This window comes from Dipteris shenzhenensis, chromosome 11, assembly GCF_047967505.1.
Source record: "Dipteris shenzhenensis isolate YYH24624 ecotype China chromosome 11, Dip_SZ_1.0, whole genome shotgun sequence".
NCBI classification, from domain to species: Eukaryota; Viridiplantae; Streptophyta; class Polypodiopsida; order Gleicheniales; family Dipteridaceae; genus Dipteris; species Dipteris shenzhenensis.
This window is the reverse complement of record NC_141606.1, coordinates 51,637,611-51,662,311: the sequence shown is the minus strand read 5'-3', so window position 1 is coordinate 51,662,311 and position 24,701 is coordinate 51,637,611. Positions and strand designations below refer to the sequence as shown.

At 44.0% G+C, this 24,701-nt stretch overlaps 1 protein-coding gene across 1 annotated transcript in view; it reads right to left on the bottom strand.

Moving 5' to 3' along the window:
* Window positions 1-18,006, bottom strand: part of LOC147897146 (elongation factor G, mitochondrial-like) — a 113,488-nt gene extending 95,482 nt beyond the window's left edge. Inside the window, exons 1-5 of the mRNA XM_087381024.1 lie at window positions 17,574-18,006; window positions 17,136-17,357; window positions 10,922-11,043; window positions 10,591-10,741; window positions 10,347-10,418 (exon numbers count right to left, since the gene is read on the bottom strand). Coding sequence (XP_087237150.1) covers window positions 10,347-10,418; window positions 10,591-10,741; window positions 10,922-11,043; window positions 17,136-17,357; window positions 17,574-17,951 — 945 coding nt within the window. The 5' untranslated portion in view covers window positions 17,952-18,006. The remainder of the gene's footprint in view (window positions 1-10,346; window positions 10,419-10,590; window positions 10,742-10,921; window positions 11,044-17,135; window positions 17,358-17,573) is intronic.
* Between the last annotated feature and the right edge of the window lie 6,695 nt (window positions 18,007-24,701).

Genomic DNA, 24,701 nt, shown 5'->3' with positions numbered 1-24,701 from the left:
GCATCTCTCTCTTCAACCTCTCGTGGCACCTCTACCTCTGCACCGCCCTCTTCTACGCTTCTGCTGGCCGCCAGCTGCACCCCCTCTGCCTCAGCCCTTGGCCGCCTCTTCTCCGACATCTGCCCCAAAAAAACCTGCACGCCATTTTTCTGTCTCTGCCCGCCTGCTGCCCCTGTTGGCCGCTACATCTGGACCGCGCCCCCTTCTACACATCTGCCTCTTCATCTCAGCCTCAGGCCGCTGTCAATGCTGCACCTGTCTGCCCCGCCAATGCTGCGCGCACCTCTCCATTTTCTGCGCCTTTTTGCTGGAGCTGCTCCTGTTTGCTCCAGATCTGCGCCCCCCCGTCTACGCCTCTTCTCTGACAGCCCCGCCAACATCAGGCCGCCTCTGCCTGCCCCGTTTTTTCTTTTCTTGCTGCTGCGGAGGATATCGATGGTGCTGCTCGTGTCTACCTCTCCAATTCTTGTGTGCCACCTCTTCAACAGGCCGCACTTCTTCAGGAGCTGCCCATGAGCTCTCCCCCAAAATTCTGCACCAAAGTTCTGCGTCTCTGCCTCTTCTATCCAGCAAGGCCTCTACTCTCTCCAGTCTTTCTGGGTATCGTGGCTTTGCACTCCATCTCTTTCTATCTGCAGAAATCTCTATTTGCATCTCTCTCTGTCTCTCTCTTGGGTTACCCCTGAAAGGGTGGAAGACCTGAGGAACAAAAACAAAATGGATATCTCTCTGTCTATCTACAATCAGTCAGTCTCTCTGTCTAGGTGTCTACAGTCATATGTCTCTGACACTTTGTCTATCAGTCTATATGCCTCTCTTTTGTGGATTAGCTACCCACATTCTCTTGGCATTTTCTGTCTATGTCCCCATTTATCTTCTATTTGTCAGACTCTCTCATGTCTATCTGACAGTCTCTCTCTCTATGGGACCACTCTACTGGCTGATTGTCTCTCTCTTTGTCTGTCTATGATCCACTTTTTGTACCTACCCTTGTATCACTTGAGGAGGGGTGTCTCAGGATCTTGTCTGTCATGTCTTCTGTCTTGTCTCTCAGTCTATCGGTCTTTATGTCAGTCTTCTAGTCTTGTCTTTTGTCTTCCTCCTAGTGCCCACTTAAGGAGGGTGTTGGAAATAAGTGCACACTAGGTGCACTATTTCTCTAATCTACATTTTTGTCTAGTCTTAGTCTTGAGTCTTGAGTGTGTGCCATGTGGCACCTCCACATTTATCCCATAAGCACTCTTGCTCATGGTCTTGTACTTGGCCCTATATATTCAGGGGTCACATCTATGGAAATATCACACATCTTTCAGTGTTTGCTTCATTGCTCTTGCAGTCTTCCTCATGTTGTAGTTTAGTATGATACCATGCTAGATTTCTAACACTCTCTTGTCTTCCTCAGCAGAGGGCTTCAGAGACACCTAGACGCACTACAGTCCTTTTGTGAGTCTCATGATTTGAAGGTGAACCTACCAAGGTCATGATCTTCAATACATCTCGAGCCATCATGCGTTAGGAGCAGTTCACATTTGCGGGGTCATCTGTTGAGATAGTTTCATCATATACTTATCTTGGGGTTATCTTCTCTAGACCGAGCTTCACTATGAGACCCGCGATGCAGGCACGCTTGAGTAGAGGGTATGCCTCATTAGCCAGACTAGAGAGGCAATGCTTCCGCTTGCACTTACGCACCAAGGGGTGCTTTTTGACTCCTTGGCTCGCCCAGCGGGGATGTTCGGCGGCCCTTGTTGGGGGCCAGACTTGTCGGATACAGAGTGGGCCCGTGTGGAGCGACTACAAGTTCTCATGTTATCACGGATGATTCGTGGTAAGTCATCCGTTCCTCGCCAGATCATTCAGGCTGAGTTTGGGTCACCCCCTTTACAGCTAGATGCTGCATTTCAGGTCATCACATATATGTACCGACTTAGGGAATATGGGGATTATACCTCAGGGCGTGGTAGGCTACCATGGATAGCTTTATCCTCTTCTATGGCACTTGCAGCAGGAGGAGATCAGAGGTGTTGGTATGCACGTACAGAGAGATGGTTTGAGCAAGTGAGGCTCCACATGGATAGACTACCTCCCTTCCAGTATAGCATGGATGCTCCGTTTTCTCCCCTCTTATCACACGAGGTCAACCAGGTTATCCATGAGGATCTACTACAGCTACACACTTTTTGGACCTGGTTGGAACCGAGTGAACTCCCAGTGAAGCTTAGCTTCTACAGAGATCACTTCTTGCATATCACAGCGGAGGGTTTCATTGACCCACCAAGATACACACAAATTCACCTACCCCACTCGTTGAGGATCTCTCTTGGGCAATTCCGGGTCTCTTCACACAGACTTCGCATGGAGAGCGCCAGAGCAGAGCAACTACCCAGGGAGCGACGCATATGCACACTGTGTGACATACAGGAGGTTGGGAATTGGTGCATTCTTCATGTCTTCTATCATTGATGGTTGAGTGGGCACCTGCGGCTCCACTGGCACTCTATTTTGCCTAGCAAATGGGTTTTTAACATATGTGCTAGTTCAAACAATCCAAACCCTCCCATCATATTGGAGAAAGTCTCCCATATTAGAGATGTTGTGGTGGAAGGAGTGGGGGACTAGGGCCAAACCAAGATAGAGCTAGGAGCCGTTGAGGTTTCAACATTTGGATTCTCACCATCTCTCCATGAAAACTCATGGGGTCTTTGGAGCTTGATCTATCAACATGAGATGGTCCAAGTACTGTTAGAATTGAGTTCTTGGATTGCATTGATGCAAATCTAGGCAAGATTTGGATAGGATATTGTTAGAAGCACTATCTTTAGGTTCAGACTCATCAGTTGCTAACATCCTGACAGACCTCAAGTGCATGTATGAATGAGCACCTTAGATAGGCACTAATAGTCAAAGTATGAGTCAATTGAAGTCAATAGTCTAATTTAGCACAACATTGCACTAATTATCCCTCTTATCACACGAGGTCAACCAGGTTATCCGTGAGGATCTACTACAACTACACTTTTTGGACCTGGTTGGAACCGAGTGAACTCCCAGTGAAGCTTAGCTTCTACAGAGATCACTTCTTGCATATCACAGCGGAGGGTTTCATTGACCCACCAAGATACACACAGATTCACCTACCCCACTCGCTGAGGATCTCTCTTGGGCAGTTCCGGGTCTCTTCACACAGACTTTGCATCGAGAGCGCCAGAGCAGAGCGACTACCCAAGGAGCGGCGCATATGCACACTGTGTGACATACAAGAGGTTGAGACAGAGGAGCATTTCATCTTCATGTGTCCTATGTACTATGAGATCCGAGGACGTTTCCACTGCCTCTTCAGGGATAGTTATGGGATTTTAGCCCGTTTCGTCTCCTACCCAAACCAACAGTGTTTGGCAGGTTTCATTCATGAGGCACTTAGACACCGAGAGAGGATACTCCGAGCACGGAGACACGAACAGACTTCTTTCTCAATTGATCCCTCTCAAAGCTCTATCACGGAGTTCTTTCAGCTAGATCACATGGACCCCAACGAGACGAGGCCTCGACATGACTGTCACAGACACCCGTGACCTTTTCATAGCAATATGCTACTTTCCGCCAAACACATCCCACTTCGCCAGAGTGGCACGAGAAGAGGGTGAGACATCGCCATATGCACCCTTACATCAGGATATCCCAAACATTTCAGCCCGCGGGGAAGTTCTCCTTGTTGGGGACTTCAACGCCAGGACAAGCACGCACCAGGCACCACTCCTGGACTTCCGAGACGACTCTATCATGCTACCAGACATTGACCTAGACGGAGCAGGTATGACCAAGACCTCATCAGAACGACACAAGCCTGTTGCACCATATGGACACGCGCTCCTTGATCTGGGCAAGATGCATGATCTCATCATCTACAACGGGCTTGACCTATGGCCCTCCTCAAGTGGCTTTACTTGCTTCCCACACGGGGGAGGCACTAGTGTAGTAGATTACATCATGGGATCCCCTACCTTCACTTCATGTATCACCCACTTCACCGTAGTACCACTCCCTCCAGGAGCTGATCACACATACCTATTCTTCACTATCGCCACCCCACGCTTAGCCACACCACACACACCACATAGGAAGCACGACACCTACCACGACATGATCACAACCTCTCACCGGCCTACTCTGGACACCTAAACAGACTCCTAACCTACATCGATCACATACCACTCATAGAGGACCGTGCTGCCCTAATTAGTCGCACACTCCACGAGGCTGCCCTCCAAATCTTTCCCCACACCACACGGTCCACTAGACCACCACCGCTTGGTTCTATACCCTGCAACAATTGGTACGATGTGGAGTGCAAGGCTTATCGCCGACAGCTCCGACTTGAAACCAAATGTCACCTCCCCAACACACCAGACACGGTACGCAAGTACCGACGTCTCGTACGTCGAAAGAAACAGGCATTTCTTCGTCGAAATGAGGAGCTACTGCACATCTTGTACAGCAGCAACTCTAAGGATTTTTTGCGGAGATTCCTTGACAGTAAGTCTCCATCACCCCTCACCAACACAAGAGTCTGGCACACATATGCACACCATCTTTATGATGTCCCACACCAGCCCACTCCAGATCTCATACACACACGTTGCCCCACCCCTTGCTCATTGTTCACCAGAGGGGGAGTCAAGGACGCGACATTGAAACTGCACAAAGGCCGAGCTAAGGATCACGAGGGGCTATGCACTGAGTTTATCGCATATGGGATCGACACATTAGCCCCAATCCTAGCAAAGCTACTCAATGACGTTGTTTGCCTTGGCCTCCCCCGCACTTGGACACTCAACACCATCACCCCCATCCACAAGGCAGGGGATCCCATGGGCCCGAGTAACTACCGGATTATCATGATTGGACATGTGATGTCCAAGATCTATGCAACTGTATTGGATGCGTCGGTCAGCCTGTTCGCAGAGACTCTGCTGCTATGACCTGCGACCTGCCATGTTGGCATAATTCAATATAAATTTTGGGAGAAGTAAAACAAGCAAGTAAACTGCAATCTATAGACTAATTGTGTTGAGAAATGCACATGCAAAGCAAGCTACAATAGAAGCTCCAAGGCTCAAGCATTAAGCGGTAACAAGTCTCATGCATAAGGCATAAGCAATGCTAGTATGGTGCTATGCAACCCCAAGGAGGCCAAGTTAATTAGGGCTGTCAGCCCATACTTTGCCCCCTTTAAATTTACTGTTATACTAGCAGGCTCTTATCTGAAACAAGCCCAGAAGGGGGCCAACTTTCTTAGGGCTTTCAGCCCATAATTACCCCAATTTTTTGGGGAAGGAGAAAGCAAGATGCAGAGTGGAGCCTTCAAGGCCTTCAAAAACAGCGCTGTATAACGAGATAAAAGAAGCAAACGATGCACGACGTGAACCTGAAGGCAAGCTGAGCTCCAACGTTGATGCTCGTCACCCAAACCAGCAGCAAGATTGAACGTACAGTAAATCCGTACAGGGTACGGCAGGTCTGTACAATGTACGGCGAATCCATACAGGGTACGGCAATTCTGTACAGTAGGTCCGTACAATGTACGGCGAATCTTTAGCAGCCGTACGGGAGAGGCAAAAAAGCGTATGGGGGAGTATGGACGGGGCACCCTGGTACGGACGGCATGTACGGAGTCCAGACGACGAGTCACGAAACGAAAATGCTATTTGCAAAGTCTAAGGTTCCAAAACGTTGAAATTTTAGGGCTTTTAGATTTTATAAAAAATTTAGAGCGTGTCTAAACGTGTCTTAAGGTAAGACACATATCTTAAGTGTCTTAAGTGTCTTACCATAAGACACGAGTGTCTTAACAACCCTAACAAAGGTAAGGCAAGGTTTCAAATGGAAAACCCTCTCATTCTCATGCTAATCATTCACATGGTGCCTCTTCTTCAAGGGATGACAAAAAGAAGAAGAGATGTAATTATTGCAAGAAACCTGGGCGTGATATTTTTGGATGCAGGAAGCGCATTGCATCTGGAAGAAGAAAGAGTCTCGTCTTGCAGTATCTAGTTCTTCTAGTACAGAAGATCGACATGAGTCCGCTAATTTCGCACAAGACCAGCATTGGGCTTTCTTGGCTACAAGTCAAGATAATCCTGATGGTCATGATGCTTGTATGGCAGTTTCAGATGATGATGATGGCTGGTTCTTTGATAGTGGTGCTGGCACGCACATCACTTCATGCCGGAAGTTATTCAGCTCATTAGAGCATACATATCAGCGGGGCAATGTCACATGTGTCAATAATGCATCATATACCGTGAAAGATATTAGGCAAGTTGCTCTTAGTTCTGTCTCTGGTGGTATTGTTACTCTAGAGCATGTACGCACTACATTATGTTCCAGGCATTCATAACAACCTCATTTCTATTTCAGCCATTGCTACATGTGGCTTTCACGTTTTTTTTATTGGTGTTAGGTCTGCAAAGTATGATGCTATACATGCCTTTACCATGGTCTTGACTAGCACATTGTCTAGGTCTTTATAGACTTGATGCTTATCACAGATGTTTGGATGATGATGCTGCACTTGGAGATGCACATGTCTTTGCTCTTGATTCTACCATGGCAGATACCCATTTGTGGCATGAGAGGTTTGGACATCTCAATTTTAGAGCCTTGGTGAAGTTATATAAGGATAGTATGGTTGTTGATCTTCCCAAAATGCATATGCCTACAAAGCATGTTTGTGAACCATCCTTCTTGGTAAGATGCACCATGCTGCGTTTCCCAAGGATGGGAGAGTTGGTGCTTCCCGCAAGCTTTATCTGGTTCATAGTGATGTTTGTGGACCCATGAGGGTTGCAGCTCTTGGGGGCTTCGATTATTTTGTCACTTTTATTTGACACATTAAAAGAAAGCAAACAAGATACTCCTCTCCCAACCCGTACGAGAGCAGCTTTCTGGAAAGAGCATGCTAGTTTTGTTGCTTATGCTTTGGTTGCTATTATGTCATCAAGATGCCTTTTTGAATGATTGTTGGTGGATGAAGGCCATGCAAGCTGAATTGGATTCCGTCCATCATAATGACACTTGGGAGTTGTGTGATTTGCCTCCTGGCAACAATGCCATTGCAACTAAGTGGGTTTATAAAATCAAACAGAGAGCTGATGGTTCAATGGACCGTTACAAAGCCCGTCTTGTTGCTAAGTACTATGCTCAGCAGCATGGCATTGACTTTGAGGAGACATTTGCTCCAACGTCCAGGATCACTACTATTCGCATTGTTATTGCCTTTGCTGCCCACTTTCATTGGGAGATACATCCGCTTGATATCAAGACAGCTTTGCTTCATGGGCATTTGCACGAAGAGGTCTATCTTTCCCAACCTCCTGGCTTTGAGGTTGAAAGTTCTGAAAGCAAGGTATGCCACTTGAAAAAAGCCCTCTATGGATTGAAGCAAGCACCTCGAGCTTGGTATTCCAGGATTCATACTCATTTGCTCACACCTGGCTTTAAGAAAGCCTTACAGAGGTTACCCTTTACATCCGCAAGCGTGGGACTGGCTTTCAGAAAGCCTTACAGAGGTTACCCTTTACATCCGCAAGCGTGGGACAGATTTGCTGATTTTAGTCCTTTATGTGGATTACATGCTTGTGACTGGGACACATGCTCAGCAAATTGCAGATTTTATAGTTGATTTGCAGCAGACATTTGCTATGGCCTTTTGCAGTACTATTTGGGCATCCAATTTGCTATCACTGAGGGGGGCTTTTTCATGTCACAATCCAAGTATATTGGACAGCTTTCACAACGTTTCCACACCATTAGAACTTGGTTTTCACTTCTCTTCTGAGGATGGCAGCAGTACATGTGATGTTATTCTCTATCAGCAGGAAGTCGGTTCTTTGATTTACCTATGCCATACGAGACCTGATCTACTGTATGCTGTCTCACAGTTGAGCAGATATACGCACAGCCCATCTATGCACCATTGGCATGCCATGAAGCATGTTTTCAGATATCTTAAAGGCACTCAGCATTTAGGCCTTCTTTATGGGGCTGATACTTCACTTGTCATGCATGGGTTCACTGATAGTGATTGGGCTGGTTGTTCTGACATAGTGGCAACTGTTTTATGCTTGGTACTTCATGTGTTTCTTGGTTCAGCAAGAAGCAGAGTCCAATTGCTACTTCTAGCTGTGAAGCTGAGTATAGAGCAGCTTTTACAGCGACAATGGAGTGTGTTTGGCTTTGGAAGTTACTTGCAGAGCTTTGTGCATGGCAAACTGCTCCTACCATCATCTTCATTGATAGTCAGAGTGCTTTGGCTGTTGCACGAAATGCTATTTTCCATGCTCGCACAAAGCATATTGAGGTTCACTATCACTAGATGTGTCGGTGAGAGGGGGTGTTGGAAAGGTCACCTCCCCATCTGTAAGCTGCCAAATGAGGAGATCATCTGGGAGGGAACTCTTGACCTTCCCCACTGACAGGGGGGGGTGAGTACTTGTTCCGAGAATTTTCTACTTTTTCAGACTGCTCCTACCGTCATCTTCACTGATAGTCAGAGTGCTTTCGCTGTTGCATGGAATCCTATTTTCCATACTCGCACAAAGCATATTGAGGTTCACTATCACTATGTCAAAGAACGATTATCAACAGGTGATATTGAGTTGTCTTATGTTCCCACTAAAGACAACTTGGTAGATCTTTTTACGAAGGCTCTACCTCGACGTAAGTTTGAGGCTTTTCGGCAAGCTTTAAACTTAGTACCTTTTGTAGCTTGATCTGTTATACTCTGTAAAGTCATAGGTTGCTATATCCCTACAGGACGAACATGTGCAACCATGACATTAGTTATCTAGGTCTCCTGAGCCATGTCTAGGATACTTCAACCCATACCATGGAGGGGGGGTTGTAGGCCATTCTATGGGCTATCTGTAAGTGCCACTTATTCCTTGGTATGTGCCTTGTAGGCCTAGTTATAGTCAGTTAGGACTATTGGTACAGTTAGTTCATGTACCACCTAGGCCAGTTAGGACACTTAGTCCAGTTAGGGTAGTTAGTCCTAGGGTTTTGTTATGTTGGCTCACCCTTGAGCCTCCACACTCGTACTCGCAGCATTTTCATTACAGCAGCTCGGTTTTTGCCTTCTTGCACTCATTTATGAGCTCCCATAGCTTCCTACACCCAACATAAAGCCTTGCTGAGTACCTCTTCTCTAGAATATTTCCTCTATTCCAGCTCCGTTGGGGAGAGTGATGCATCTTTCCAAGCGGGATTTCTGGCCTTGACCAAGAACATCCAAATCAGTATTCTATGGGATATGGAGCAGCCCATACCTTTGTGTTTAGATACTGATTATGGTTTGCCGCATCCCTTTCGCATTCCCTTACAATTTGCTTCCTTCCCGAATGCGTGTTACAAGTGCAAGCAAATTGGTCACTTTGCTCGAAGCTGCCCCTCACCCTCACATCAATCTAATGATTTGAAGGGCACTTTGCTATATCCCTCAAGCTCCTACTTCTCTCATATCTAACAAGCTGGAGCAGCCAAAGCATAGAAAAGAATGGAGATGGGTGCACCCTCAAAGAAAAGCTTCGGTCACAACATCTACTTCGGTTCCCTTGTCAAATCTGTTCTAGGCTCTCTCACTCCGGGATACCCTTATGCCTAAACCTCAGCCGCTGGTGTCCCACAACGGCTCCTCTTGATGTTCTTTCTTCCTCACTGCTTCCACGCCTTGCGTTGTTGTTGCTTCTAACTCTCAAGATCCCTCTTCACTTCAGCGGTCTTTTTTTGTCAGAGTTAGTCTCAGCCCCCTCCGGTCATTGAACCACGGTTTTTTGAACTACAGGTGGATCTACCTCCTTCGGATATAGTTAATGATGGTAATGAGAAACAGAAAGTGGATTTGAGAGAGCAAGATACACAGGTAGCTTCTCATGGACCTTAACGTTCATTAATATGGTTATTTTGGTATATACCATCTAAATTGTCTACATAAGCAGCCATACAATGCCTATGGTGTACATCTACATATACATGGTCTATACAAGAAAACATACAAAATAAATAATACTAGACTAGAGTTGACATCAACTATAAGACAATACTGATGATGGAAGATGTACAACAGTCAGTCCAATCAGAACTATGGATTAACTGCCCATACATGTCCAAGTTGGAACCACCAAAGTTCAAGCGTGCATGTGCAAGTGCATACACACTCAACTTCGCAACCAAAACTCCAAATGATATCCTTTGCAGCAAGTATGATCACAACAGAAGGATGCAATGATATAATGCATCTAGCTTTAGCAAATGTAATTGCAAATAAAACCAAGATAGCTCAAACCTACCTTGTTCTTGTATGCACTGCCCATAAAAACAGGAAAGAACTTTCGTGATATCACAGCCCGCCGGATAGATCTCTACAAGATACAAAACCACATTGGAAAGGAAAGAATTGAGCTTCTTATTTAGAGATTTAAGATCATTTCTCAAACTTAAGCTATTAAATACATGGGGTATCAACCTATTAAAGTTCCATGATAAAACTGACACCCCTGCCCAAAACCGACAAAAAACACAATTTTACAACACCTTCAACTCATCTGCTGCAATAGGCTCATCATTCAAAAACTTCTCTGCTAATTCATCATCTGCCTCTGAAATTGCTTCGATAAGCTCACGTCTTTTTTCTGCAGCAAATGAGATAAGATCTGCTGGAATTTCTTCTTCTGTGATAACTTCTCTGCATTTGCAAAAATTTCCATCATATGCAAACCCCCGCACCCCCTGCCCCTCCCAAAATAAAGTCTCAAAGACTTTTTGGAAATGCTTAGAATCATGTAACAATAAAAAATGAAGCTGCTTGCACAAAAAATAAAGAATAACACAAACAACAATGCACACAATGTTTGGAGGAACCAACCCATATGTCCCTGTGAAGTAAAAGGCTTTGTTTTGTATGAGGTCAACAAGACCCCGGAATTCATTCTCCAACCCAATAGGAATCTGGAGAGCAGCACAGTTATGCCGGAGCTTTTTCCTCAACTGCAAAACCAATTTTAAAATAGCTAAAATCACATATTTCACTTTCAAAGCGGCCAAACTTGGTAGCATACACAACGTCAATTTGAGAGGAAAATTTGCTGCCGACTTTCTTCTTCTCACACTTTTAAAACTCCCTAAGATCACATGAAGACCTTAAATCCTTGGACCACCTTACATCCCAACACATAACAAAAATATTACACACAAAGCACAATGAATCCCATCATGAAACATCAGAATTATCATGTTCCATATGCACCCTCCCTAGCCGTTACACTTTTTGTAATGCAGAATATCTTTACAATTTTAATTTATTTTATGTATGTATTTTACTTGTTATGCACAATATGCTTACATAAGCAAAGATCTATTGATCTTAAGTGAGATTCTTGGCTCTTTTTGAAAGTCTACATACAATAAGATGGGCATACTTTCCGTGATTAAATTATCTGTTTTAGTTCTTTAGCACATACTTTACGTGATTAAATTATTTAATCACATAAAGTATGCCCCTCTTATTGTACTTAGACTTTCAAGAAGAGACAAGATATCTCAGTTAAGATCAAAAGATCCCTAGGACAAAAAATATTAGTCCCCCACCCCCTGAGAAATTAGCTCACGAATTCATAAAATAACTCATCTAAAAAGACCAAGGAATTCACACCTTAGTTGGAAAGCTATAGTTAGTTCATTATTTAGTTTGTTAGCTAGATAGTGAGTTCTACCTAGAGAAAGTCACACTACACTTTTGGTTCTTGTTTCTAAGGTTGGTTCTCCTTCTCCTTTTGTTAATATGCTTCTTCATCAGAAATCACGTGCTATGAGCCCTTGGTATCATGGTAGAAGCATCCCCTTCTGTGTCATGACGACGAAAATGGCTACTTTGTCTCCTTCAAACAGCACCAAATTTGGACAAGTAACACTTATTTTATCAATGAAATAAAAAGAGTCATGCATTAGGCACCTAGGTGGGGGTAGACAAACGTAAAGTGCGACTTTTATAAGATCCAAGACCTTAAAGGGCGAACCTTAGTCATTTAACACTTATCCCAATTGAGTAAATGGGGTGGTATGAAGAGATGTGAGTCTCTTCATGTCTTCTTGTTCACATTCACTCACCTCACCCACGTCCACTTCGTACACGCATTGCATGTACTGTGCGCTTGGCAAGAGTCACCACAATACCATTCCGGGATGGGCCATATCCAACATTCTTTTCTCTATCCCTACACTCTTGTTGTTGCGGAACTTAAGAAAAACGGACAGTAATCTGAAGCATTCACAAAAGAGAGAGTACATTGCATTGTATTCTGCCCCTTTCATCTACATATCCCAAGTCCCTACCGAACCTCCTAACCGTTTCTCAATCTGTACTTATTTACCGAAGAGAATATGAAGACAATTGGACATGATAATCCAGTATTTCCTTCATCAAGTAAGGATTATTGCTATTGGGTATCGGAAGCAATGGAAGCTCAAAAATGGAAGCACAATGGATAAAAACGAGATGCTGTAATAGATTGCTGCAAAAATGAAGTGTGGAGGCTCAAGGGAGAGCCAACATAAAAAACCCTAGGGCTAATTGTCCTAACTGACCTAGATAGTACATAAACTAACTGTACCAATAGTCCTAACTAGTTATTACTAGGCCTACAAGGCTCATATCAAGGTAAAAGTGGCATCTATGGATAGCCCACGAGATAGCCTACAAACCCCCCTCCATGGTATGGGCTGAAGTATCCTGGACATGGCTCAGGATACATAAATATCTAGTGTCATGGTTGCACATGTTCGTCCTGTAGGGATATAGCAACCTATGACTGTACAGAGTACAACAGATCAAGTTACAAAAGATACTAAGTTTAAAGCTTGCCGAAAAGCCTCAAACTTAGGTCGAGGTAGAGCCTTCGTAAAAAGATCTACCAAGTTGTCTTCAGTGGGAACATAAGACAACTCAATATCTCTTGCTGATAATCGCTCTCTAACATAGTGATAGTGAACCTCAATGTGCTTTGCGCAAGCATGAAAAACTAGATTCCATGCGACAACCAAAGCACTCTCACTATCAGTGAAGATGACGGTAGGAGCAGTCTGACATGCACAAAGATCTGCAAGTAGCTTCCGAAGCCAAACACACTCCACTGTAGCTGTAAAAGCCACTCTGTACTCAGCTTCACAGCTAGAAGTAGCAACTGTACTCTGCTTCTTGCTGAACCAAGAAACACATGAAGTACCAAGCATAAAACAGTCGCCACTATGTGACGCACGAGTGTCAGAACAACTAGCCCAATTACTATCAATGAATCCATGCATGACAAGTGAAGTATCAGCCCCATAAAGAAGGCCTAAATGGTAAGTGTCTTTAAGATATATGAAAACACGCTTCACGGCATGCCAATGGTCCATAGATGGGCTGTGCATATATCTGCTCAGCGGTGAGACAACATACTGTAGATCAGGTCACGTATGGCATAGGTAAATCAAACAATCAACTGCCTACTGATAGAGAGTGACATCACCTGTACTGCTGCCATCCTCATAAGAGAAGTGAAAACCACTTTGTGAATACTGGCTTGCAATCCTCAAACTGAAAACGCTGCAAAAGCTGTCCAATGTACTTGGATTGTGACATCAAAATGCCCCCCTCACTGCTAGCAAATGGAATGCCCAGATAGTAGTGCAAAAGACCAAGATCAAACATAGCAAATATCTGCTGCAAATCAACTTTAAAATCTACAATTTGCTGAGCATGTGTCCCAATTACAAGCATGTCATCCACATAAAGGACTAAAATCAGCAAATCTGTCCCACGCTTGCGGATGTAAAGGGTAACCTCTATAGGGCTGTTTTGAAAGCCAAGTGTGAGCAAATGAGTATGAATCCTAGAATAGCAAGCCCGAGGTACCTCCTTCAATCCATATAGGGCCTTTTTCAAGAGGCATATCTTGCTTTCAAAACCTTCAACCTCAAAGTCGGGAGGTTGGAAAAGATAGACCTCTTCCTGCAAATACCCATGAAGGAAAGCTGTCTTAATATCAAGCTGATGTATCTACCAATGAAAGTGGGCAGCAAAGGCAATAACAATGCAAATAGTAGTGATCCTGGAAGTGGGAGCGAAAGTCTCCTCAAAGTCAATGCCATGCTACTGAGTATAGCCCTTAGTAAGAAGACAGGCTTTGTAAAGGTCCACTGAACCTTAGCAAGAAGAAGGGCTTTGTAACGGTCCACTCAACCATCAGCTTTCTGTTTGATTTTGTAAATCCACTTAGTTCCAATGGCATTCTTGCCATGAGGCAAATCACACAACTCCCAAGTGTTATTCTAATGGATAGAATCAAATTCAGCTTGCATGGCCTTCATCTAACAATGATTCTAAATGGCATCTTGATGACATAATGGCTCTTCATTGCATGCTGTAGCAACCAAAGCATAAGCAACAAAACTAGCATGCTCTTTTCGAATAGCTGCTCTCATACTGGCTAGCAAAGGAGTAGCCTCTGTAGGGCTGTTCTGAAACTCAAGTGTGAGCAAATGAGAATGAATTTTCAAATACCAAGCCCGAGGTGACTGCTTCAATCCATAGAGGGCCTTTTTCAAGCGGCATACTTTGCTTTCAAAACCTTCAACATCAAAGGCAGGAGGTTGGGGGACATAGACCTCTTCCTGCAAATGGCCAAGAAGGAAAGCTGTCTTAATATCAAGCAGATGTATCTACCAATGAAAGTGGGCAGCAAAGGCAATTACAATGCGAATGGTAGTGATCCTGGAAGTGGGAGCAAAAGTCTCCTTAAAGTCAATGCCATGCTGCTAAGCATAGCCCTTAGCAACAAGGCGAGCTTTCTAACGTTCCACTGAACCATCAGCTTTCCGTTTGATCTGGTAAACCCACTTAGTTCCAATGACATTCTTGCCATAAGGCAAATCACACAACTCCCAAGTGTCACTCTGATGGATAGAATCCAATTCAGTTTGCATGGCCTTCATCCAACAATCATTTTGAAAGGCGTCTTGATGACATGATGGCTCTTCATTCAATGCTGTAGCAACCAAAGCATAAGCAACAAAACTAGCATGCTCTTTCCGGACAGCTGCTCTCGTACGGGCTGGCAGAGGAGTGTCTTGTTTGCTGTCTTTTAATGTGTCAAGGAGCCAACGGGGTACCTTTTTAGGCTCCTAAATTTCTGCTCTTTCTTGGTCAAGAGCCCTATGCAAATGATCATGATCAATGATACGCATCAGGCTGAATTTCAGCATGCACATGTGGCTGTAAATGACCAACAGATGGAGGAGGGACAACCTCAGATGGAACATCATCCCGAGCATCGGATGGAAACAAAGGCATCAACCTGTCAAATATGTCTGGCATCAACAACGGGCTGTTTTTGACAGTCCAGCAAAGGCATAGTGGAAGATTCATCAAACACAACATCCCAACTCACAAAACACTTGCCCGTGCGGGGCTGATATAGCTTATAAACCCTGCTCTCTGAAGTATACCCAAGAAAAATGCATTTAACAACTTTATCATCCAACTTAGTGCGTCTATGTGAAGGCACATGAGCATAAGCTAAGCATCCAAAAGTCCTCACGTGGGAAACGCGAGGCTTACGACCCATCCAACCTGCATAAGGTGTGATAGTCTGCAATGCCTGTAGGACATCTATTCAAGATGTAATTTGCACACATGACCGCATCCAACCACAACTTATTTGGCAAATGTTTGCCTTTCAACATGCATCTGGCCATTTCCATCGTCGATCTATTCTTCCACTCAACCACGGGATTCTGTTAAGGAGTATAAGGGACCGTGCATCGATGATTAATGCCACGGGAAGCCAAAAAAACAGCATACTCCTTCGACATGTATTCACCCCCAGTGTCTGTATTAATGTGAGCAAGGTGCAGCCCACTCTCATTCTGAGCCAAGGCAATAAAGTGCTTGAAGCATGAAGGAGCATCAGACTTGGATTTCAATGCGAAAATCCAAGTGTGCCTCGTGAAATCATCAATAAAAGTAACAAAATAGTAGAGCCCCCCAAGAGCGGCAACCCTCATGGGTCCACAACCTCCCCATCTGTAAGCCCCCATATGAGGAGAGCATGGGGGAGGTAGACCAGGGGATATTGGGGCTGCCACATGGGCAGCACACAGTCTGCCATGTAGGCAGCTGTCAAAGCAGGAAACCATGGGCCTGCAAAAGAGGTGCACAGGTGGCGGCATAGGTAGGCTAGAGGCGCCTACGTGGTGGACTGTCTAGCAGAGGAGATGGCGCAGAAGGGCGGGGCAGACCAGCAGATTGGGTCGGCCACATGGAGGCCAGGTGGAGCAGCAAATGGGGCTGCTAGTGAGCAGTGGCATGCCTTATATAGGGCTGGGCCCTTGCCTTGATTGGAGGGCCAAAGTCCCTAGAAGTGTGCGCCAAAGGGCCCCGGTTTTAGAGCCCTTAAAGGGCTGGACCAGCAGCATACTTGCTGGCCAGCCCGGTCGGCCAGTATGAAGCTGACTGGTTGGTTTTTATGACAGGCCTCTGGGCCTATAAAAGGAGAGCCTCCAGCCGTCATAAATGATCACTTGGAGCAGCAATTCAGGGAGCAGGAAGAGCAGCAGAACAGCCACTTGTGGGCCTCTATCCAAAAGGATTCAAGTGGGGTGTAGAGCTGCAGTCCTCGCTCAGAGTGCTGCCCACCTAGGGCAGGCTCAAGTCTGGAGATAACCAGCAGATAGGAGAAGTACCTTGTGGTAAGATCAGAGGACCACACCATTGGTGGGACTCTAGATCTATCTTTTCTGTATTGTGTCCATAGCTTTGGACTGAAATATATTATTTTGGTGGTTTCTCTATCTGACACACTATGTGAGCTCCTGGGCTATCTATCAGTCTTCTGCTGTGCGTACCCTCTGTTGGGTCATTTCTAACATGCCCTGTTTACATGAATTGGACAGTGCTTCTTTAATTTTCTGATCTACTAATTCAATAATTTTGACACCACGTCATTGGCGCAAGGTGGGCCTTTGTTTGTCAATTACAAATCAAACAATTTATAGTTTCAAATCACTCATAGAAAATACCTTAATCAGTTAGAAGAATCCACCTGATCAGTCACTCTCCAAGGGTCCGCTCCAGTTCGATCAAGCTTATTTATAAAGGCAAGGCGAGGCACTTCGTAGCGTCTCATTTGGCGATCTACTGTAATAGACTGGCTTTGTACTCCCCCGACGCCGCAAAGAACAAGAATGGCCCCATCGAGCACCCTCAAAGCACGTTCTACTTCGATGGTAAAATCTACGTGTCCAGGCGTGTCAATAATATTGACCTGTAATCAAAAACAAGAGGAATAGAGTGACACCACGCAAAATGAGGCAAAAGCGCAAGCAAATTTTCCCAGAAAACTGTATCATTCTTGTGAAGCAAAGATTTACGACACGAAGCCTCGCATTTCCCAAGCTGTTCGAATCAAACAGGCAATTCATTGATAATGATATATATTAGATTGAGGAAATTTTGTTAGGCCCGCCTAACAATGCGAAACCTGGTAATCGCCCCAAGTACAATGCGTCGCAGCAGACTGAATTGTAATCCCCCGTTCTCTTTCGAGGTCCATGGAATCCATCTTAGCCCCCACGCCATCTTTCCCTCGAACTTCATGGATCTCGTGAATCCGCCCGGTGTAAAAGAGTACGCGCTCGGTGAGGGTGGTTTTGCCGGAGTCGATATGAGCGGAGATACCGATGTTGCGAATTTTCTCCATGCGGTCACGCCAGGCTTCGGGATCCTCTTTAGGGCGGGCGAAGCCAGCGAGGTGGCGAGACAGGCTTTGAGGAAGCCACCATTGGAGATGAGGAGCGTACCTGGGAGAAGCAAGAGCTCGCGCAGGGGCCAAAAGACGGGCAGCAATTGCCCTACCCATGGTCTTCCTTCCTACCCTGTGGAGCTTGCGCTCCTCGCCTTTGAATCAAGAACGAGTCAAGTGTTGAAGCAAGGGAAAAAACCAATAAAGTGATGACTGGCTTATATACCCCGCCCCCCCGTGGGCTTAGGGTTTAGTTTGCTTGGGCCCAGGAGGGAAGGGCTTAGAGGACCTCCCTGCATGCTCGGGAGCCTAGCACCTGCCCATTGGTGGGTAGGGAAGGCTTCAAATGACATTTGTGTCCCCTCGTGTCCATGCTGAAATCTGGTCCCTGTTCCACCGGATACAACCTGCAAAGCAAGTCTCCCAACTTGCAGGAGACCACTTTTGATTGGCAGGAGATAGCTCGTTGGAATGCTAGGCTAGAATCCTAGCTTCAGCTCATGTTGTGCTAGCATTTGACTGCCAAAGCTCACAACTGAGCCAACATCCTTTTATCATGGGGCCTCAGTTGTTTGAGCCTGCTCGTGGCGCTTCCTCAAAGCCACTAGCCGCGACACAAGTGATGGAACAACAGCAAGGAATCAATGAGATGAAGCAAAGTAGAGTTGTTTATTCAAGAGTGGAGAGGCCAATATATAGGCACCAAGATACATCCAGTGAACATCATAGATGATGTCATAGTAGAACCCACCAAGATGCTATAATCATGCCACCATCTACATGAATCTCTCAATCACACCTAATAGAACCTTCTACAACCAAACCTGGTCACACTAACACACAACCCTTGTACCCCTTGGTACACCCCATTACGTCAATTTGTCCTTCATACCCCCCCACAAATTGATGACCTCATCCCTCAGTAGTAGTACATGGGATGCTCCATGGCTTGCCCACCATCATGTGGCAACACACATGGCCCCAACCTATGACTCACTCCTAGGACTCTTGGTTTACAACTGGAGGATTGGACAATGACTGTATGGAAATCCCCATGGATCCAACAAGGTAAAACCTCAAACAAAGGACTAACAATCACTTTAAGGGGGACATCCCAGGGCAGAGAACCCTTATTGACCACACATACAAATAACTTAGAAAATAAGTGAACACATTCAAGAGGCCTGCCCTGGCAAATTGAAAGCTGAGAGAGAGAGAGAGAAGAAGAAGAAGAAGCTTAGAGAGAGAGAAGAAGAAGAAGAGAGAGAGAGAGAGAAAGGGGGAGAAAATGATGGCCAAATTTTCAAAGTTACTATAATGGGATTCGCTTCTTACAGAAATCACCATCGCTTAAGGCCTAGCCTAGGCGCAGGCCAACACATGGGTCATCACCCTCATCGAGATTGACTTGGGTGTCAAAAGCAGTGAGAGCTTTAAACTCCTCTGGTTCTTCTTCTTCTTCTTTCTCTACTTCTTCAGCAAGGTTTGCTGAGCATTTCTTCTTTGTATAGCACTCTTTCTCAAAATGTTTAGGCTTTCCACAAAAATTGCACTTCAACTTGGTTTTGCTGGTGGATCCCTTGAAGTTGCTTTTGACAAAAATATGCCCCATGTGCCTTTTCATCCTTGGGTAACCATGATGCCTCTCCTTCCCTAGTATTGGGTTTCTTCTCTTTTCCATCAGCAATATTCTAGATTCCCTTTTTCATTGAGAATAAATTTCAGTTTGGTTTGCCATGTATGGAAACCTTCACCCTCAAATTTGTCAATCTTCGTTTTAGTGGCCATTTGGGAAGGTCTTACCAATTAATGGTATCGTCTAATCCCTTTACAAACAATCAGTCTTTCTAAACACAGAAATCACCTTCACCATAGAAATGCAAATTGCTAGATAAAAATTCAGAAAAGCCTAGTTGCTTAGCATATGCATAACCAGTTGGCTTCTCCCAAAACCTCTTAACTGGGGTCTTCTTCACCTTGTACTTCAACCTCCTAGTAGTCTTCACCTTGTTTGAATTCTTTGTTGGGCTTTCACTTGTGCTACCATAAGAACTTGGCATGTTGACTTTCAAATAGACACAATGTATATAAGACAAAGATGAAGAACATAATGAAAACAAGCTCACTAGTCAATTACAAACTTCCATCAGCAGACTAAGAATGGAGGATGAAATTCGACCAAATGAGAGCAACTCTTTGAGGGCTTTTGCTGCGCAATGAAAGGTATATTACTAGAGAAGATCCAGTACCAAGCTTGAGCGAAATGGCACGTCACATCACCAAGGGTAGCAGCACAATCATCAACTGAGAAAACAACGTTTTCTCCTAAACTAATTGATTTTTCTGCGTTTTCTCCTTGCTTAGTGGACCATATCAGCTTAGATTTAAACTATGGATAGTTCTTGGTGTCGCCTAGCCCCTCTAAGAGGAATTACAAAATCTTGACTCTAGTAGGTCGCATTTCTCGAAATGGCATGGACTGTAGATAGTGTCGGCACGAGTTGTAGGAGGACTAGCTTCAGAATTCCTCCAGGGTGGACATGCACCGGTGGACATGCACCCTAGTGAGGGGAAGCTACAACAGAAAGGGCTCGGGCAATGGTCGCTTAGAGCTCGAGAATTTGCGCCTCCAAGATCTAGACCAGAAAGGGAAAAAATGGAAGCATGAGGAAGAAGATGAAGAATCTAAGAGAATCTAGGAGAATCAAAGAGGACTCATGGAATCAAGGAGGGTGGATGTGGCTCTGATACTACATGATGGAACAATAGCAAGGAATCAATGAGATAAAGCAAAGTAGAGTTGTTTATTCAAGAGTGGAGAGGCCAATATGTAGGCACCAAGATACATCTAGTGAACATTATATATAGATGATGTCGTAGAAGAAGCCACCAAGATCCTACAATCATGCCACCATCTACATGAATCTCTCAATCACACCTCATAGAACCTTCTATAACCAAACCTGGTCACACTAACACACAACCCTTGTACCCCTTCGTACACCCCATTACATCAATTTGTCCTTCAACGGGAAGCTTTCTTAGTTATGCCTCATTCATGGAATTCACACAAATCTACCAGCACTACCTCTACTAAGGGTTTGCTCACACGGAAAGGGGCGATTGCAAATCAAGTCAGCGCAGGGTTCCAATTTGAGCTCACATGTGCATGTTTTGGAGGGAAAACTTGATTTTTCCTTGAGCCCTTGGTTTAGAGTAGGGGCTTAAGAAAAAACCAGTTTCATGTCAACCTTAACAAGGACAAGTGGTTTGCAATTCCACCTGTCCCACGTGAACAAGCTCTAAGGAGGCTCTAAGTAATACATGTTTTGACGACATGTAGTATGTCTGAAGACACTTTGATTTTGCACCTGCCATACATAAGAAATTACCCTACCATGCAACAGATTCACTAAATTGATATGGGTTCAATTAGTACACACGGGCGCGGACAAGAGAGGTTCTACAAAAGCATGTCTGCCCATTGAAAAATGAAAAACACATTCTTCTGCCCTTTTCATTCACCAATGGGTGGACGAGTTTAAAATATGTAATAAATGCTCTTAGCAGAGCGTCACAACTATGACTCTCATGTCAGGAGTCTGAATCCTAACTGGAACGATTTTTCTAGTCCTTTTGTAGGCGGACAGGTGGAACTGTTTGTTGATTGCACCATAAGCATTCACCTTCCCCATCTACGTCGTGTGTGAAACGTAGAAAACCCAGCTCTCAAATCGCATTGGTGGAAATCCTTATGTGCTTCATGTCCACTGACATGTGTGAACCTCGCCTTAGTGGTGATGTTCTCCTTGAAAGGTAATTGCATCTATTGGTCCATGTGGTTCCATGTGAGGGCCTTGCTATAATAGGGTGCTATTTAACGTCCCATGCAATCCATAGTGCCAATGTGAGTTAGTTGCATCATTTCAAATTCATTTCTCTTGTACACCCCCCACTGGCCTACTGAAACTTCTCCACTCCAGACAACACCTATCATCCCCATGCTTCATGTAGAGAGCTACATAAAAGCCAAAGACGCAATGTATTTGATGAGTTCAATAATCAAGAGGGTCGATGATGTTTCAACCACACATTGCATTAATCGTTGTGCCTCACTTTGTACATTTTTACCTCTGTGTGTCATCGCTGTTGTAGACAAGCATTCACCTTGTTCTCAACATATCACAAAACTTGGGATTTCCAATTTTTGAAGGTTTTTCTTAAGAATCTGCACATGTTTTAGCTAAAATTTAAATTGGCTGAAATTTTTCTCAATGTATCACAATTTTTTTTGAAGATTTTCCTTGAGAATTTGTAGATTCTCTAGCTAAAATTTAACTAAATTGCCAAAAATCTTGTAGATCTTACAAAGTTAAGAATATATTTTTTACAGGTGAAAATGAAAATGTTGCAAGTTCATTGTATATAGTTTGTAGCTTTTCTGTGAACGTTGGGTTGCATTTGCAAGTTATGGTGACTCATGCTGGAGACTATGGAAATCCAATATCTTACAACTTTGGTGTGGTGAGCATGGATCTTTTGCTAATGAAGCCTCGACTCGATTGGTATTTTACAAGGAGGTTCTCAACATTCTATGCTAAGGGACAGCATTGGTCGCTAATGAACCGCGTCCATCCCATGTGTGGATGGTAGCACTACCTTGAGGAATTTGAGCAACTAGGAACAGGATAAGCGTAGGTTACAGATGAGTCTACGAGCTTTTCATTGGGTGGCGAGAGAAGAATCTTCTATTGGGCATTGCATTGTATCACTGGGCCAACAAGTCCATTTTCTTCAACTTTGGACCGGAATTACAATGCTCCAACTTTCGTCGAGTGAAGGCGTCAACAACTTGCAAGCATGCTTCTTCACCTGTGGACCTCCTCTAAGCTCCCACCTACTTGGGAAACCTTCAACCCTAAGGCTAGGCTTATCCTAGAGACTCAAGGAATTTATATCATTTGAGCCCTTGGTAGATTTTATGAAGCTTAAAACTAGGTAGCAAATTTAAGGCCTCTGGCACCACCCAAAACCACTAAGAGCATGCTTGGAAGTCCCTTAGCTAGTTGAGATGCTATGTATGCTACATGGTGGAGGGTAAGGATTTATGTGAGTTCACATGAAAAAATGTTTTGACCCTTAAAGGTTTGGATGGGCAAAGCCAACTTCATAACCCACCAATATAGAAACAAGGTGCTTCGAGATGCTAAGAGCACTGCTCTTTGTTTAATTATCATAGCAAGTAATTTCTTGTACATGTGTGAGAGCAAGCTTTTTAGGATCAATCCTTGATTGATTGTTGTGATGATATGTGATTCTAATACTAATTTTAATAGAGTTGTTCATTCAAGAAAGAAAATTATTGTTGTGACATTCCCTGAGTAATAGAATTTTATTATCATTATTCTCCTCTTTTTTGTTTCCTAACATTTTCATGACAACAAAAGAGTTGACAAAAAAATTCAAGTGAACCTATTTTAAATGTCGAAAATTTTTGTGAAGGTGACAGCAGGTTAAAATCTCAAAGATGTAGAATACAACTACATTATCTCATATTTTTGTGTCACTTTTAGCCACTATTGTCAACTATAATTTTGAGGTGTATCTTTCAAAGGCTATCATGCAATTGCTATGATGTTGCAACCCTCTCTACATTTTCACTTGTATTGGTCATTTTGATCATTATTATACTTTAGTATGCGCTAAATAGCAAGAAGATAAAAGAGTATTGGTTGCATACATCCTTCACTAGTAGAAGATATTGTGCCACTATTAGAAGGACAGCATGGGAGACCTTAACATGCTGGAGGTGAATTGGACAAATGGCCAGCTAAAGGAAGAGTCATTAGAGTAGCATAACTACATGCTTGGGAAAACTTCAAATATACCCCGCAGTTAGTGGAGTCCAGAAATCTTGGTTCTTTCACATAGAGTAATAGACAGATAAGAGAGCACAAGAGAGAGGCCAAGCTTGAGAGGTCTTATCTATCTCAAGGCCTTTGAAGTGAAACAGTTATCCTCTTTGCTTAGATACACTCTTTTCTCACTTTGTAAAATCACAAATTGTTGTACATGGTTTGTGATTTAGGTATGGGAAAGAGAGCTCCTTCTTGATTCAAGGCAAACATCGATTTGCTTCATTTAAAGATTGTTCAAAAATAGATAACTATTGTGTGGAATGCAACATTTGCACCTCTGAGACTTGTGTTTGTTGCATGGCAAGCAACAATGGAAAGCACTTACGAACTACTAAACAATGCCAAGAGGAATAGTGCTAAAATTAGAGTAAGAAGAATGGGTCACGCATGAAGCACCATAGAGATATAGAACAAAGTAGCAAGGCAAGGAGACATCAGGTCAGAGGAGAACATCATTTTTGGCAAAGAGAGAGTTTAGGAGACAACAACAAATCAAGTTAAAATGAAACCAAATTCTACTACAAGGACTGGTGGGCACAAAGGATTGATAGACCCACTAAAGGAACTTCCAAGCACATTCGGAGATCTCCCCTTCTAAACAAGAGTGTTGCAACTCAAGCTTCCTCATCATACAGAAATATACATATTAATTATTAACATTTCCAAAGCTTACTCTCTATGCCTAATGCTGAAGTCAGAAGCATAAGGATGAAATGTCAGAACGTTAGGCTATTGATGTAATGGCAGATGGTAAAACCACAGTTAGTTCTAAAAGGTTTTTTGGAGCCTAGTCGGACCCTTTCCTGCTTCTAGTTCGGTAACAGAGTGTTCAAAATCAAGAACTACCTTGTCAAATTAATGGAGGAGTCATTAATCTCATTCAAAAAGAGGGTAGAAGGCAAAAGCTGAAAATTTGGAGGCCTCTTACATGTTGAATTATAGCTACAAG